This window comes from Rhinoderma darwinii, chromosome 4, assembly GCF_050947455.1.
Source record: "Rhinoderma darwinii isolate aRhiDar2 chromosome 4, aRhiDar2.hap1, whole genome shotgun sequence".
NCBI classification, from domain to species: Eukaryota; Metazoa; Chordata; class Amphibia; order Anura; family Rhinodermatidae; genus Rhinoderma; species Rhinoderma darwinii.
In genome coordinates this window covers 225580580-225597107 of record NC_134690.1, presented here as the reverse complement: position 1 = coordinate 225597107, position 16528 = coordinate 225580580, and the positions used below count along the sequence as shown (strand labels likewise).

The window sequence follows — 16528 nt, the reverse complement described above, 5'->3', positions numbered from 1 at the left end:
GAAGCCTAGTGGGTCCTGACAACGTCAGGACCCACTATGCTTGCTGTCAGTGAGTAGCTGACAGTTCTAATACACTGCACTACGCATGTAGTGCAGTGTATTAGAATAGCGATCAGGGCCTCCTGCCCTCATGTCCCCTAGTAGGACAAAGTAATAAAGTTAAAAAAAAGTTAAAAAAAGATGTGTAAAAATAAGAAAATAAAAGATTTAAAAGTAATAAAAGTAAAAATCCCCCTTTTTCCCTTATCAGTCCTTTATTATTAATAAAAATATATAAACAAACAAATAAACTATACATAATTGGTATCGCCGCGTCCGTAACGGCCTGAACTACAAAATTATTTCATTATTTATCCCGCACGGTGAACGCCGTAAAATAAAATAATAATAAACCGAACCACAATCACAATTCTTTGGTCACTTCACCTCCCAAAAAATGGAATAAAAAGAGATCAAAAAGTCGCATGTACCTAAAAATGGTACTGATCGAAACTACAGTTCGTTACGCAAAAAATAAGTCCTCGCACGGCTTTATTGATTGAAAAATAAAAACGTTCTGGCTCTTAGAATAAGGTAACACAAAAAGTGAATGATTGTTTACAAAACGTATTTTATTGTGCAAACGCCATAAGACATAAAAAAAACTATAAACATCTGGTATCGCCGTAATCGTATCGCCCCGCAGAACAAAGTGAATATGTCATTTATGGCGCACGGTGAACGCTGTAAAAAAAAACGAAAAAAAAACCAATCGTACAATTGCTGTTTTTTAGTCACCACGCCACCTAAAAATAGAATAAAAACTGATCAAAAAGCCGCATGCACCCCAAGAAAACTACAATGGATTCCTCAAGGGGTCTAGTTTCCAAATTGGGGTCACTTTTGGGGGGTTCCCAATGTTTTGGCACCACAAGACCTCTTCAAACCGGACATGGTGCCTAATAAAAAGGAGGGCTCAAAATCCACTAGGTGCTCCTTTGCTTCGGAGGCCGGGGCTTCAGTCCATTACCGCACTAGGGCCACATGTGGGATATTTCTCAAAACTGCATAATCTGGGCAATACGTATTAAGTTGCGTTTCTCTGATAAATCCTTTTGTGTTATAAAAAAAATGGTATAAAGAGGATTTTCTGACAAAAAAAAAATTTAAATTTCACCTCTACTTTGCTCTAAATTTTTGTGACACACCTAAAGGGTTCATAAACTTTCTAAATGCTGTTGTGAATACTTTGAGGGGTTTAGTTTCTAAAATGGGGTATTTGATAGGGGTTTCTAATATATGGGCCCCTCAAAGCAACTTCAGAACTGAACTGGAACCTAAAAAAATATATAAATGAGGCAATACTTAGCTTCTTACATTATACTGATAATGAGCCGTGCCCACCCTGAGATGACCCCAGTTTTGACCGTTTGTATAAACGGAGACCCCTATTAGACCGTTCCAGTGCCCGGTTTTCCCAAGCATACACCCCAGAGAAGTGTATTTCTATTGATGAGTCCCTGGTACATTTTAAAGGGAGGGTTCAATTCCGCGAGTACCTGCCGGGTAAGAGGGCAAGGTATGGCGTGAAGATGTATAAGCTGCGAGAGTGCATCAGGGTATACCTACAGGTTTAGGATATATGAAGGAAAGGCCACCCCCAAACCAGACAGCATCCTGGACTACAATAGGTACATGGGAGGTGTGGACTTGTAAGATCAAATCCTGAAGCCCTACAGCGCCATGGAGTGTGGTATAAGAAGCTGGCCGGGCACATCATACAGATGGCATTGTACAATGCGTACATGCTACATCGATGTGCAGGCCAGACGGGAACTTTCCTGGAATTTCAAGAGGTGATTATCAAGAACCTAATCTTTAGGGACCAAGAAGGGGGGGCACCCAGTACTTCTGGAAGCGAGCCCACACGCATCGTACCAGGGCAACACTTTCCAGGAGAAGTTCCCCAAACTGGCAAGAAGGGAAAAAGTCAAAAGAGGTGCAAAGTCTGCTATAAGAGGGCGATAATGGATGACACAATATATCAATGTGACACGTGTCCCGAATAGCCAGAGCTCTGTATGAAAGTGTTTTAAAATTTATCATACATCCCTTGGTTTATAATTTACCCCAATTTTACTTACCCTGATGCACTCCGCACAGCTTATCCCCCCTCGTCTTTCCCCTCTGAGCCCTGCTGTGTGCCCAGGCAGCTGATAACAGCCACATGTAGGGTATTGCCATAACCGGGAGAACCCACATTACAGTTTATGGGGTGTAGGTCTCCGGTCAAAATGCTCACTACACCTCTAGATGAATGCCTTAAGGGTGTAGTTTTTAAAACGGGGTCACTTCTTGCGGGTTTCAACTGTACTGGTACCTCAGGGGCTTCTGCATACATGACTTCGCACTAGAAAATCCCCAGTAGGCCAAATGGTGGTCCTTTCCTTCTGAGCCCTCCCATGGGCCCAAACGTCAGTTTATCACAACAAATGGGGTATTGCGGCACTCAGAACAAATTGCGCAACAGAATGGGGTATTTTGTTTCTTGTGAAAATAAGAAATTTTCAGCCAAAACTACATATTATTTGAAAAAAATAATTTTGTTTTCATTCCCAGCCCAATTCAAATAAGTTCTGTGAAGAAACTATGGAGTCTAAATGGTCACATTACCCATAAATGAATGCCTTGAGGGGTGTAGTTTCCAAAATGGGGTCACTTCTGGTGGGTTTCCATTGCTTTGATACCTCTGGGGCTCTGCAAATGCGACATGGCACCCGAAAACCAAACCAGCAAAATCTGTACTCCAAAGAACACACAGCGCTCCTTCCCTTCTGAGGCCTCCCATGGGCCCAAACGGCAGTTTATCACCACAAATGGGGTATTGCCACACTAAGGACAAATTGGGCAACAAAATGGGGTATTTTGTTCCCTGTGAAAATAAGAAATTTTGATCACAAATGACATTTTATTGGAAAAAATGACATTTTTTTCATTTCAGAGCCCAATTCAAATACGTGCTGTGAAAAAACTGTGCGGTCAAAATGGTAACAACAACCCAAAAAGAATTCCTTGAGGGGTGTAGTTTCCAAAATGGGGTCACTATTGGGGGATTCCTACTGTTTTGACACCTCAACACCTCTTCAAACCTGGCATGCAGCCTAAAATATATTCTAATAAAAAAGAGGACTCAAAATGCACTAGGTGCTTCTTTGCTTCTAGGGCTTGTGTTTTAGTCCACGAGTGCAGTAGGGCCACATGTGGGACATTTCTAAAAACTTCAGAATCTGGACAATACATATTTAGTAGTGTTTCTCTGGTAAAACCTTCTGTGTTACAGAAAAAAAATGAATAAAATTGAAATTCAGCAAGAAAAATGAAATTTGCAAATTTCACCTCCACTTTGCTTTAATTCCTGTGAAATGCCTGAAGGGTTAAAAAACTTTCTAACTGCTGTTTTGAATACTTTGAGGGGTCTAGTTTTTAAAATGGGGTGTTTTATCAGGGTTTCTAATACATAGGCCCCACAAAGCCACTTCAGAACTCAAGAGTTACCTTAAAAAAAAGGCTTTTGAAATTTTCTTAAAAATATTAGAAATTGCTGTTTATGTTCTAAGCCTTGTAACGTCCAAGAAAAATAAAAGAATGTTCAAAAAACGATGCCAATCTAAAGTAGACATATGGGAAATGTGAACTAGTAACTATTTTGGGTGGTATAACTGTCTGTTTTACAAGCAGATGCATTTAAATTCTGAAAAATGCAATTTTTTCAAAATTTTCTCTACATTTTGCAATTTTTCACCAATAAACACTGAATATATCGACCAAATTTTACCACGAACATGAAGCCCAATGTGTCACGAGAAAACAATCTCAGAATCGCTTGGGTAGGTTTAAGCATTCCGACGTTATTACCACATAAAGTGAAATATGTCAGATTTGAAAAATGGGCTCTGAGCCTTAAGGCCAAAACTAGGCTGCGTCCTTAAGGGGTTAAAAATGAATGACTGTAACGATGGGTACATGTTAAATTAATTTAATTGAAAATGGAGTTTGACACTGCAACATTTAATGTTTTAATGCAAAGACTACACATCACAGCAATAAAATGTCACTCTACCGGAATGGCAGAATGGTTTTATCTTTTCCGGATAAATTCAGTATTTTCAGTTTGTTCTTTTTTTTTATGAGCCATTGAAATGGGCACCTGGAGGTCAACAAGACTTACGTGTCAGAGCGCTGCTGAAATGATTTGACATTTTCTCAACAGAGTGTCAAGAACAGTAAGAATGTTCTGTCAACATCAAATGACCTTTTTAAAGATGTGGCATCATGTGTTCTAGTGTACCTATTTTTCTGTCAGTCACCTTGCCTTTAAGTATTTTGATTGTTTTTCTCTTTCTATAACCACCAAGTCACACTTTCGTTTTTCTTTTTGCTTTCGTCAAACGGAGTATGCAAAAAATGAATATTACTTGTTCTATAGTAAATATATCACTTGAAGAGAAGTTCTACCCGGCATGGGGACATTGACCATACATTCGTAAATCGGAAGATAAATCAGTAGCCAAAGTTTGATTAATACAATTATGTATGTATTAGTTAGAGATTTTGGTATTTTTGTGATTTTGTTGCAATCTAGTCCAAATAACTTGGAATATTATTACTTTCAAGAAAGGCATCCACAACCCTCGTAAAATATTTCAACGAATAAACCATTACAACATCCTGTAGCAGAGTTCCATAGTTTCACTGCTCTTACAGTAAAGAATCCTTGTCTATGATGATGGTGAAACATTGTTTCCTCTAGATGTAGAAGATGTCCCTTGTGTCGTGGTTACAAGCCTAGATATAGGCCAGATTTCTGCACTAACCATTGATATATTTGTACATAGTGATAAGATCGTCGTCTTTTTTCAAAACGAAATAACCCTTAGTTTGAGAATCTTTCTTGGTATTCTAATACAGATGTATCCTCCCTTAACTTATCTTTAAACCTGACATATCCCGAGATGTGTGGCATGAAACAAACTTGTAAAAAAAACAAAAACAATACTTCCGACGGATACATTTGTCAGCCATCCGTCACGCCTGGACTCTCATGTTAAAAAGTATACATTTAACATGTACGTTGTTTTTACTAGGTCGGCTGTGATGGACCTTAGACTGCCATGTCAAAAAACGTACATGTTAACGTATACATTTCAGCCCGTGTGGTACTACTTATTAAAATATATTTTATGTTCAGCTGAGCTAATGTAAGTCGGAGATAATAACTGTCTGCCAAACATCTACATGTCTGTATCGAGCAGTTTCCATTTTTTTTAGTGACCAAATAGATGGCGCCAGATGCTACTACAGCATTATATGGTATGAACTTTTTTTTACAGAAGTGATTTGCAAAAAGTTTGTTTAATCACTTATTGTGCAGCTGCTCACAGCCCTCTTCATGATCTCTACACCGCATTCTGATTCTAGTTCATGGGGCACTAATAATATAGCATGCGTTTAAATTATCCTCCCCCCACCTACTATTCTCCGTACCATGTGTGTTAATTAATTTACAATGTCCATAGGTCAATAACTTGTTGTTTTGTTCTGTTTTCCAAATCATAGTGTAGTTGCTAGAAAATGCATCCAATATTTACTTTCTTATTAAGGTGCAGCTGTACAGTTTTAATTGGCTCTAAAATGCCAACCGTGACCACTTAATTGGCAGGCACAAATAAACTTTTGATCTCTGTCCAGATATTTGCCAATTTGAACATAATTTCCATCTTCCGATATTTGACTTGATTGAAATGGTAATTTCATGGTAAACTTGTACTATATTAGTAGATTCTGTTTCCATTTGTTGTGATCGACTTTGCTTGTAACTAACATGCAGTACTGTATTTTAAATTCTTTTGGTTTACTAAATTTGATCTCTTTTATACCGTAAAGTGGACTATTCTCAAGCTGCCAGGGCCAATGTTAGTTTGCATACTATCAGTACCTACAGATATAGGCTTCATTCACATCTGCGCCAGGGTCACGTTCCATCTAAGCTTTCCGTCGGAACGGGACCCTGACTGACACGTTTGCATCGCCATTGATTTCAATGGTGACGGATTCGGCCCCAATGATTTCCGTTTGTCTCCGAGGTGCAAGGGTTCCGTAGTTTTGACGGAATCAATAGCGTAGTCGACTATGTTATTGATTCCGTCAAAACTCGGAACCCTTGCACAACGAGACAAACGGAAACCATTGGCACCGGATCCGTCACCATTGAAATCAATGGTGATAGAAACGGAAACCTCTGGTTTCCCTTTGTGTCTGTCAGGGCTCCATTCCAACGGAAAGCTCCGACGGCACATCGGAATGGAGCCCTGGTGCAGATGTGAACGAAGAATTAGTTTGGTTTAGTAACATGACAACTAACTAACAAAAATAAAATACTTGCTGGTTTTATTTTGTATTTGGAAACCACTTTATACATGTTTCAATACTTTTTATTTATTTTTTTCCCACACAATTGTGTTCTTTCCATGGGTTAAATGAAACACTTCTAGAACCGTAACAAACTGAACTTCCTTTTGAAGACTTTCTGTGCCTGGTACTCATTTCACTTACTGGCAGATAAGAGCGACTTTGATGTGAAAGAACAATGTCAATGTGTTGAGGCTCAAACATATGCTATTTTTATGATATCTGAAAGCCTACCTTTTAGCTTGAATGTGCCTGGGACATAACGCACTCTAAGAGCAGCTGTAGGGCATTTTAATTGAGGTTGCCCTATGAGACATCGAACACATCCAGACCTGTGGTTTGTATTCTGGGCATATAACTTATTTTCCCTGCAGCCTCCCTGCCGTAGTCATGGATCATTCCTACTTGTAGCGGGGTCTTCAAACGACTGTAGACAGGAATGGTGCACATAATGCATTTCCCTAGTGTATAAACCTTCTGTCCTGTATTCTTCTTTCCTGTAGATCTTGGATAACTACTATAATTCTTTTCTTACAGGAATTCTTCCATGGGTAAAACTAATAGATAATTTTGATGCAGAATATGAATACATCACAAATGAAGAAACGGTCTTCACATTTAAAACAAACCGCAATGCCCCAAACTACAAGCTGATCAACATAAACTTCAGTCACCCTGGTGAATCCCACTGGAAAGAGCTGGTGCCAGAGCATGAAAAGGATGTTCTAGGTAAGTGGAAGCGAAGCTACTATTCTGCTATAATTCAGACAACTGATGTATTGATTCTCCCCTCAGCATGTTCCTGCTTTTATGCTGATATCACAACCTAAGGCTGTGTTCACACATAGAGTTTTTTGCAGGCGGAAATTTCCTCCTGCAAAAACTGCTCCAGACGTTTTTTGCACAGTGGTTTGACAAAAACTCGTCAAAACACTCGTCGAGGCGTTTTTTTCCCGTTTCTGACTGATTGAAATGGGGTTTTAGAGGCGGAAACCACCTCAAGATGGGTCATGTCGCTTCTTTTTACCGCAAAGCCGTTTTTCCGTTCGTGGTAAAAAACTCGTCTGCCTCCCATTGTAATCAATGGGAGGCATTTTCGGGCGGTTTTTGACCAGTTTTGCGGAGCGGTTTCCGCGCCAAAAAACTTGTAAAAAATACTGACCATGTCCAGTTGTGGCCTGTAGCCCGACATTACATGTAATGGAGAGTTTTCTTGAAATAAATATTGATGTTCTAATGTTTTTAGTTGACTGCATCCTAAATATTATATGTGGCTAAAACCATAAATCAAATAAGTTCCTGTTTTTTTTAATGACGTATCATAAAAAATATCTTAATTTATCTACTTTAGAAGTTATGTACTTTCTTTTATAATTATAGCCCACGTCTGACCCTTGCAATATATTTGTTGTATTGTGTTTTGTTTTTAGTTTTGTTAGGTTCCTTGACATAATAAATAGTGTTTTATTGATGTATCTGTTGTATTGGTTTATGAATATGAGTGAATGATGTTTATACAACATCATGGCTCCCTTTTAATTATTTATTTTAACCCACCGGATCACTTTGACACTTAGAACAAGGTTCTACATTCTTGCAATGTACCAGGATGTGGACCATTTGTGTCCTTAATTTTGTTGGCACTGGCTAAACTGAGTTAACATTTTATTCTTGACCCCTACAAGGAGGTAAAGACTTTCCAACTTGGATGCCCAGATTTTGACCCTCTGCATGGGCATCTTTTGGATACACCTCCAAGATGAATTGTAGTTGGTGAAAGCTAAATGGGAGTTATGGAAACCACAGAGCTGCCTGCGGGGAATATACTCCTACAATGGAAAATCCACATCTCTGATTTAATATCCGCATCAATAAGTGACATGTCACCTATTGATGCAGAAAAGTCGGAATTAGTCTAATCCTTGTGTAGATCTGCGACACGTCAGACAATGTGATATTTTAGTTACCTGTTTAAGATTTCTTTGTCATTTTGTAAAATAATTATTTTTTTTCCCTGTTGAAGAATGGATTATTTGTAGTTAATGGCCGCTTTGACTCTAAGTAGAAAAAAAATGTCAGGATGGTCTCTGACTCTAGTACCGTACTGTAAAATGTTACAAGAATAAAAAAAAAAAAAGTGAATATTTTTAGTAAATTAATGCAATGCATCCAGTTTGTGTTATACATGTTGCTACAGGCTGCACTATACTTCAAATATATCAATAATGAATTTGAATGCAGAACAAAATTTCCATTACACTTCAATTGCTACATAAGATGTTCCAATTAGCAAAGAAGACTCCGGGTAATTGCTTTCTGAATGCAAAATGCCTTTTGATAAGTTCAACTTTACCCACAGTCCGGAAGATTTTATGTGTAGAGTGTTGTTGTTTTTTTTTTGTTTGTTTTTTTACTGTCATCCTTTAGAGGTCTCGATAGGATACTGTCAGTTGAACGTAAAAAATAAATTAATATTGGACATCTGTATTTTTTTCATTTTTTGTTTTTTAGCATAAGGCCACAAATATAATGTTAGAAATAACATTCCTTGAATATGCGCTTCACAAAAGCGTAACAATTGACCTGCCGTAGAAAACATGTCGTTTTAATATAGTCTTGAAACTTTTGTTTTTCTTTAGCCAAAATAAGGAGGGGACCAAAAAAGTAATAAAGCTGTTAGCTGTCACCCCTTAATAACGAAGGTATTTTAAACCTTAATGACCTAGGAATTTTTAAAGGTTTTCTATAGTCTCATTCAAAGAGCTATAACTTTTTTATTTTTCTTTCGACATAGCTGTATAAGGACTTGTTTTTTGCGGAACAAGTTGTATTTTTAAATAGCAGCATTTTGGGGTACTTATAATTTATTGTTTAACTTTTATTAACTTTTTTGGTGGGGTATTAGGAAAAAAAAACCTGACATTTCGTTACTTTTTTGTGTCTTAAATTTACGCCGTTTACCGTGTGGTATAAATAACATCATAACTTTATTCACCTGGTCGTTACGATGGTGGCGATACTAAATTTATATAGTTTTTTTTAATGTTTGACTACTTTTTTATTTTTTTATTTTTTTTAAATTTGATATATTTTATTTGATCAAAAAATAACATCCAACAATTGGTATCATATAAATCATTCCATTATACAGTTGTTTATAACCCCGTATCCCCCCACACCCCACCAGACCAAGAGAGGGGGGAAAAAAAAAAAATTAAGAAAAATAAATACATTTCTATTTTAAAATGTACCATCCACGTATTCCATATTGCATCAAATTTGAGCACTTGATTTTTACTCCGATATACTTTTTTTTTAAACCCTATACCTTGTAGGGATGCACGACGCATCAAAACTTCGATACTGTTTCGATACTGTGCATCCCCAAACGGTTCGATACCGTTATTTCATGTATTTCGATACATAGCTGTGCGACCGCACAGCTCAGTATTGTAACACATGAATGTATGAGAGCGGGGCTGCGGCTGTGTGATACAGCCATTGCCGTACTCCTGAGTCTTTGATATGTCCTTGGATCGCGTCACAGGGATTTCCTGTGACTCGATTGAGGGACATACCATATATGGGCAGACAGCCCAGGGTCCATTCAAGGACCCCAGGGCTGTCCTACCATATTTCCTGTTGTTAGGGCATACTTAGGTATGTCATAACAACTGCCTGTGTACTATCAGTACACAGGCTAATGTACTGTAATATAGATATATGCCAGTACATTAAAGTTTAAAAAAGAAATTAAAAACAAAGTAATGTTAACCCCTTCCCGACATCCGCCGTATATATACGGCGCTGCCGGGAAGGTGTTCCCGCAAAGCGCAGTACAGTTACATCGCAGTGATGGTGCGGGCTCAGAAGCAAAGCCGGCACCATTACCGCAGGATGACAGCTGTATTATACAGCTGGCACCCTCATGTAACTGCCAGGACCGGAGCTATTCTCCGATCCTGCTGATTAACCCCTCAGATGCTGCGTTTTAACCCGACCGGCAACCCAGTGATGCAATCGCTGGGTTGCTGTGGCAATCGGACGCCAGAAAATGGCGTCCGAGTCTGCCTTGTACGGGAGCCGATGAGGACCCGCATAGGCTTGCTGTCAGTGAATAACTGACAGCGCTAATACACTGCACTACGTATGTAGTGCAGTGTATTAGAGTAGTGATCGGGGCATCAGGCCCTCAAGTCCCCTAGTGGGACAAGTCAAAAAAGTTAATAAAAATATGGTAAAACAATAAAAACACACAAGTTTCAAATAACAATAAAGCTAAACTGACTTTTTTCCCATCGTCCGTAACGACCCAAACTACAAAACTATTATGTAATTTATCCCGCACGGTGAACGCGGTAAAAAAACAACATGAAAAACAACGCCAGAATCTTTGTTTTTAGGTCACATCTTCCAAAAAATGCTATAAAAAGTGATCAAAAAGTCACATTTACTCCAAAATAGTACTGATAAAAACGGCAATCCGTCCCGCAAAAAATAATCCCTGACACCGCTTTGTGCACGCAAAAATAAAAAAGTTATGGGTCTTAGAATATGGCGACACAGAAAACAAATGATTTTATAAAAAAAGTGATTTTGTTGTGCAAAAGCTGCAATACATTAAAAAAACTATATAAATTTGGTATCGCCGTAATCGTATCGACCCGCAGAATAAAGCTAACATGTAATTTAGGGCGCACTGTGGATGCCGAAAAAAATACCAATAAAAAACTATTCCAGAATTGCTTGTTTTTGGTAATTTCCTTTATCAAAAAATGAAATAAAAAGTGATCAAAAAGTCGTATGTGTTCTAAAATGGTACCAATAAAATCTACAGCCCGTCTCACAAAAAACAAGCCCGCACACCGCTCAATCAACTGAAAAATAAAAAAGTTATGGCACTAGTAATGCGGTGATGAAAAACATCTCAATGCGCAGGCCGGAGGGGAACATTCCTTCAGTTTCAGGGCCATAGTATTTAGGAACTAGAAAAGGGAAGGGACATAGCATATCCGCTGGAAGCGAGGGCGCCCGTATTATACCAGCGCAAAACTTTCCCAGCAAAATTTCCCAAACTATGAAGGAGAAAAAGTCCCCAAAAGGTGCAGAGCGTTACAAAAGGGGGATAAGAAAGAAAACCGTTTATCAGTGTGACACCGGCCTGTGCATAACGGATTGCTTCACATTGTAACACACATCTATGGATAATTGTATTATTTACCCCATTATTATACCCTCTTATTGTACTCCGCACAGATTACATATGCCCCCACATTATAAACTGAAATACCAGCAAAACCCCAAACAGAACTATTACCAAGCAAAATCCATGCTCAAAATGGCGGTCTTTCCCTTCTTAGCCCTACAGTGTGCCCAAACAGCAATTTATGGCCACAAGTAAGGCATTACCATACCCGGGAGAACCCGCTTAACAATTTATGGGGTAAGATTCTCTAGGGGCACAACATATTGTGCGATGAATAGGCAGATCAGTGGAAAAATTGCAATTTTCACTTTGCACCATCCACTGCGTATTCATTTCTGAAAAACACCTGTGGAGTCTAAATTCTCACTACACCCCTTGATAAATGCCTTTAGGGGTGTCGTTTCTAAAACGGGGTCACTTTTGTTTGGTACATCAGGGGTTTTGCAAATGCAACATTCCGTCCGCAAACCATTCCAGCAAAATCTACGCTCCAAAAGATAAATACCGCTCCTTTTCTTCTGAATGCTCCCATATATGTAAACCGCTGATTATAACCATATATGGGGTGTTACCGTACTCGGAAGAAATTTCTTTACAAATGTTGGGTGCTTTTTCTTCTTTACTCCTTGTAAAAATGAAAACCGTTGATCTAAAACTACATCTTGTTGGAAAAAAAAAATATTTTTCGTTTTCATGGCTTAATTCTAATTAATTCAGCAAAAAACCTTTGGGATCAAAATTTTCACTATACCCCTAGATGATTCCTTAGGGGGTGCAGTTTCCCAAATGGAGTAACTTTTTGGGTGTTTCCACTGTACTAGTACTACAGGGGCTCAGCAAATGTGACATGGCGCCCAGAAACCATTCCAAAATCCAAATGGTGCTCCTTCCATTCTGAGCCTTACCGTGTGTCCAAACAGATGTTTATGACCACATGTTGGGTATTGTTTTACTCGGGAGAAATTGCTTTACAAATGTTGCGGTGCTTTTTCTCCTTCAGTCCTTGTGGAAATGAAAAAAAAATACCTAAACCTACATTTTCTTTGAAAAAAATTTTGATTTTCATATTTACGGCCTATTCCAATAAGTTCTGTAAAACACCTGTGCTGTCAAACGGCTCACTGTACTCCTAGATAATTTCATCATGGGGTATAGTTTCCAAAATGCGGTCACTTGTTGGGGGTTTCCACTGTTTTGTCCCCTCCGGGGCTTTACAAATGCGACATGGCCTCCGCAAACCATTCCTGCTAAATTTGAGTTCCAAAAGCCAAATGGCGCTCTTTCCGTTCTCAGCCTCGCCGTGTGTCCAAACAGCCGTTTATTACCACATGTGGGGTATTGTTTTACTCGGGGGAAATTTCTTTACAAATTTTATGGTGCTTTTCCTCCTTTACTCCTTGTGGAAATGAAAAAAAAAATTAGCTAAACCTACATTTTATTTGAAAAAAATGTCGATTTTCATTTTTACAGCCTACTTCCAAAATTTTCTGCAAAAAACCTGTGGGGTCAAAATGCTCACTATACCCCTAGATAATTTCCTCAAGGGGTATAGTTTCCAAAATAGGGTGACTTGTTGGGGGTATCCACTGTTTTGTCCCCTCAGGGTCTTTGCAAATGTGACATGGCCTCCGCAAATTATTCCTGCTAAATTTGAGCTCCAAGAGCCAAATGGCGCTCTTTCCCTTCTAAGCCCTGCCGTGTGTCCAAACAACCGTTTATTACCAAATGTGAGGTATTGTTTTACTCGGGAGAAATTGCTCTACAAATGTTGTGGTGTTTTTCTACTTTAGTTCTTTTGTAAAAGAAAAAAAATTAGCTAAACCTACATTTTATTTGAAAAAATGTAGATTTTCATTTTCATGGCCTAGTTCCAAACATTTTTGCAAAAAAACTGGTGGATCAAAATGCTTGCTACACCCCTAAATAAATTCCTCGAGGCGTGTAGTTTCCCAAATGGGGTCACTTTTGGGGGGTTTCCACTGTTTTAGTTCCACAAGACCTCTTCAAAGCTGACATGGTGCCTAAAATATATTCTAATAAAAAGGAGGCCCAAAATCCACTAGGTGCTACTTTTGCTTCGGAGGCCGGTGCTTCATTCCAGTAGAGCACTAGGACCACATGTGGGATATTGCCTAAAACTGCAGAACCTGGGCAATAAATATTCAGTTGCATTTCTCTGGTAAAACCTTCTGTGGTACAAAAAAAATGGATTCAAAATGAACTTCTGGAAAAAAATAATGAACTTTGCCTTAATTCCTGCTCAATGTCTAAAGGGTTAAGAAACTTTCTAAATGCTGTTTTGAATACTTTGAGGGGTGCAGTTTTTAAAATGGGGCGACTTATTGGGGGTTTCTAATATCTAAGGACCTCAAAGCCACTTCACAACTGAACTGGCCCCTGTAAAAATAGCATTTTGAAATTTTCTTGAAAATGTGAGAAATTGCTGCTAAAGTTCTAAGCCTTGTAACGTCCTAGAAAAATAAAATGATGTTCAAAAAACGATGCTAAACTAAAGTAGACATATGGGTGATGTTAATTAGTAACATTTTTGTGTAGTATAACTGCCTGTCTTACAAGTAGATATATTTAAATTGAGAAAAATGCAAATTTTTGCAATTTTTCGCTAAATTTTGGTGTTTTTCACAATTAAACACTGAATTTATCGGGCAAATTTTGCCAGTAACATAAAGTCCAATGTGTCACGAGAAAACAATCTCAGAATCGTTTGTATAGGTAAAAGCATTCCGGAGTTATTACCACATAAAGTGAAACATGTCAGATTTGAAAAATGAGGCTCTGTCAGGAAGGTCAAAAGTGCCCAAAGAGGGAAGGGGTTAAATAAAAAAAAGTACACATACATCTTTTTTACAATAAGCGTTAAAATAAGTCTCAATACATAAAATATACACACATTCGGTATTGGCGTGGCCGTAATAACCTGCACAACAATTTTTTTGCATCATTTATGATCTATACGCTGTAAAAAAATAAAATACTGCTTTCTTTCACTTATTGTGAGGCACGAGGTGTGATGAATTTAACCTCCATGTGCCTCACATTAATAGTAATTAACCCCATCATGTACCTCACACATTAACCCATTATGACTGAGAAACATGATGAGATTAATTACTATTAATGTGAGGCACATTCAAAATTCATCACACCTCGCGCCTCACCTCAGAAAATGGAAGAACTTTTTTTTTTTTATTACTGTTGGCAAAGTATCGAATTGGTATCGAAATCACGATACTAAACGAAGTATCGGTATCTAAGTCCAAATTCTGGTATCGTGACATCCATAATACATTATATTAGCTTTTTTTCTAAGTCAGTTATTGTGGGAACCTCGGATGATATCCACCGTTGCATTAATGTGATTCTACCAATTAATAACACTCTTAAAATTGCCATTGAGTCACATTTAGTTACCTTTAAACTAGTGGGATCTCCCAAAACGATCAGAGTGGGGTCCATAGGCACCTCCACTAATTTCCTCTGTAACCAACTGCCAATATCTCCAAAGTTTTAGACATTTCCAGTACAAGTGGGAAAGATCTGCATATAACTATTGACATTTAGGCCACTTTGCAGGCAGTGCTTCTATATCCCATCTGGCCCAATTTATGTGTGGAAAAATGTAGCTTATTTACTTTAAACCACTGCGTTATTCTATGGGAAAAGTTATTAGAGCTTATTTTTATGGAACAATATACTTTATCCCATCTTATTTGATTCTCCACACCAATATCTCTTGCCCACTTTTTACTACCTACATTAAACCCCATTAATAACTTATACAATTTAGATAAGTGTCCTTTGACCCTATTTGACGAAAGCATGTTCAGTATTTCACTATCAGACACTCTTAAAAATGGAGTATCCTGAGTTTTACTTAAAAAGCTCTCGAGCTGGTAAAAGTAAAGATAATCACCTTGGTTATGGAGGCCTTCAGAGAGCATTGTATGTAGTGTTTTTAATTTTACCCCCTTGAAAAAGCTGAGGCACCTGGACAATACCCTTTCCAATCCAAAAATCTGGGTTATGGAATTTTTTCTAAACCTGGAATATACTTCTTATACCAGATTGGGGTCTTACTATTTGAACATTTATTTTCCATAAACCTTGGATCATTCCACACTCTATATAGTAGGGTTGCTAGTGGATATTTCCTAAACAGTATCTTACTCAGTTGCCCCGTCTCCATCAATTCATATATAGTCATACTATGACTACCTCTTGCCCGTCCTACCAAGTAACCCAGAAATGCATCCTTCTTCCACTCCTTTGTAAAAAGCAGCTGAGCTGCCAAAAAGTACATTCTATGTTTTACTACTTTTACAAAGTAAAAACACTTTTTTTTTTCTCTAAATTATTTGTTTTTGTGTTGCCATATTTTAAGAGCCATAACTTTTTTATTTTTCTGCTGACAGCTGTATGAGGGCTTTTTTTCTGCAGTATAACTTGTAGTTTTTATTGGTACCATTTTGGATTTATGCAACTTTTTGATCACTTTTTGATAAATTCTGGCATTGTTTTTTATTAAATTTTTTGCTGCATTCCCCGTGCGGGTTAAATAATGGAAATTGTTTTATAGTTGGGGTCGTTACGGACGCAGCGATAACAAATATGTGTAACTTTTCACTTTTTTTTTTTCATAATAAAGTATTTTGTAAGGGAAAAAAGTGTGTTTTTTAATTTATTTTTTTACTTGGGACTCTTATTTATTTATAAACTTTATTGAACTTTTTAAAACTTTGTAGTCTCACTATAGGGGACTTTATTGTGCTTTTATAATACACTTCAATACTTCTGTGTTGCAGTGTATTATTGCCTGTAGGGGAGAAATGACAGGCATCTGTTAGGCCTCTGGCA

At 37.9% G+C, this 16528-nt stretch overlaps 1 protein-coding gene across 1 annotated transcript in view; it reads left to right on the top strand.

Moving 5' to 3' along the window:
- PREP (prolyl endopeptidase) overlaps positions 1 to 16528 on the top strand; it is a 129215-nt gene that overhangs the window by 59698 nt on the left and 52989 nt on the right. The window contains exon 8 of the mRNA XM_075864206.1: positions 6985 to 7176. Coding sequence (XP_075720321.1) covers positions 6985 to 7176 — 192 coding nt within the window. The remainder of the gene's footprint in view (positions 1 to 6984; positions 7177 to 16528) is intronic.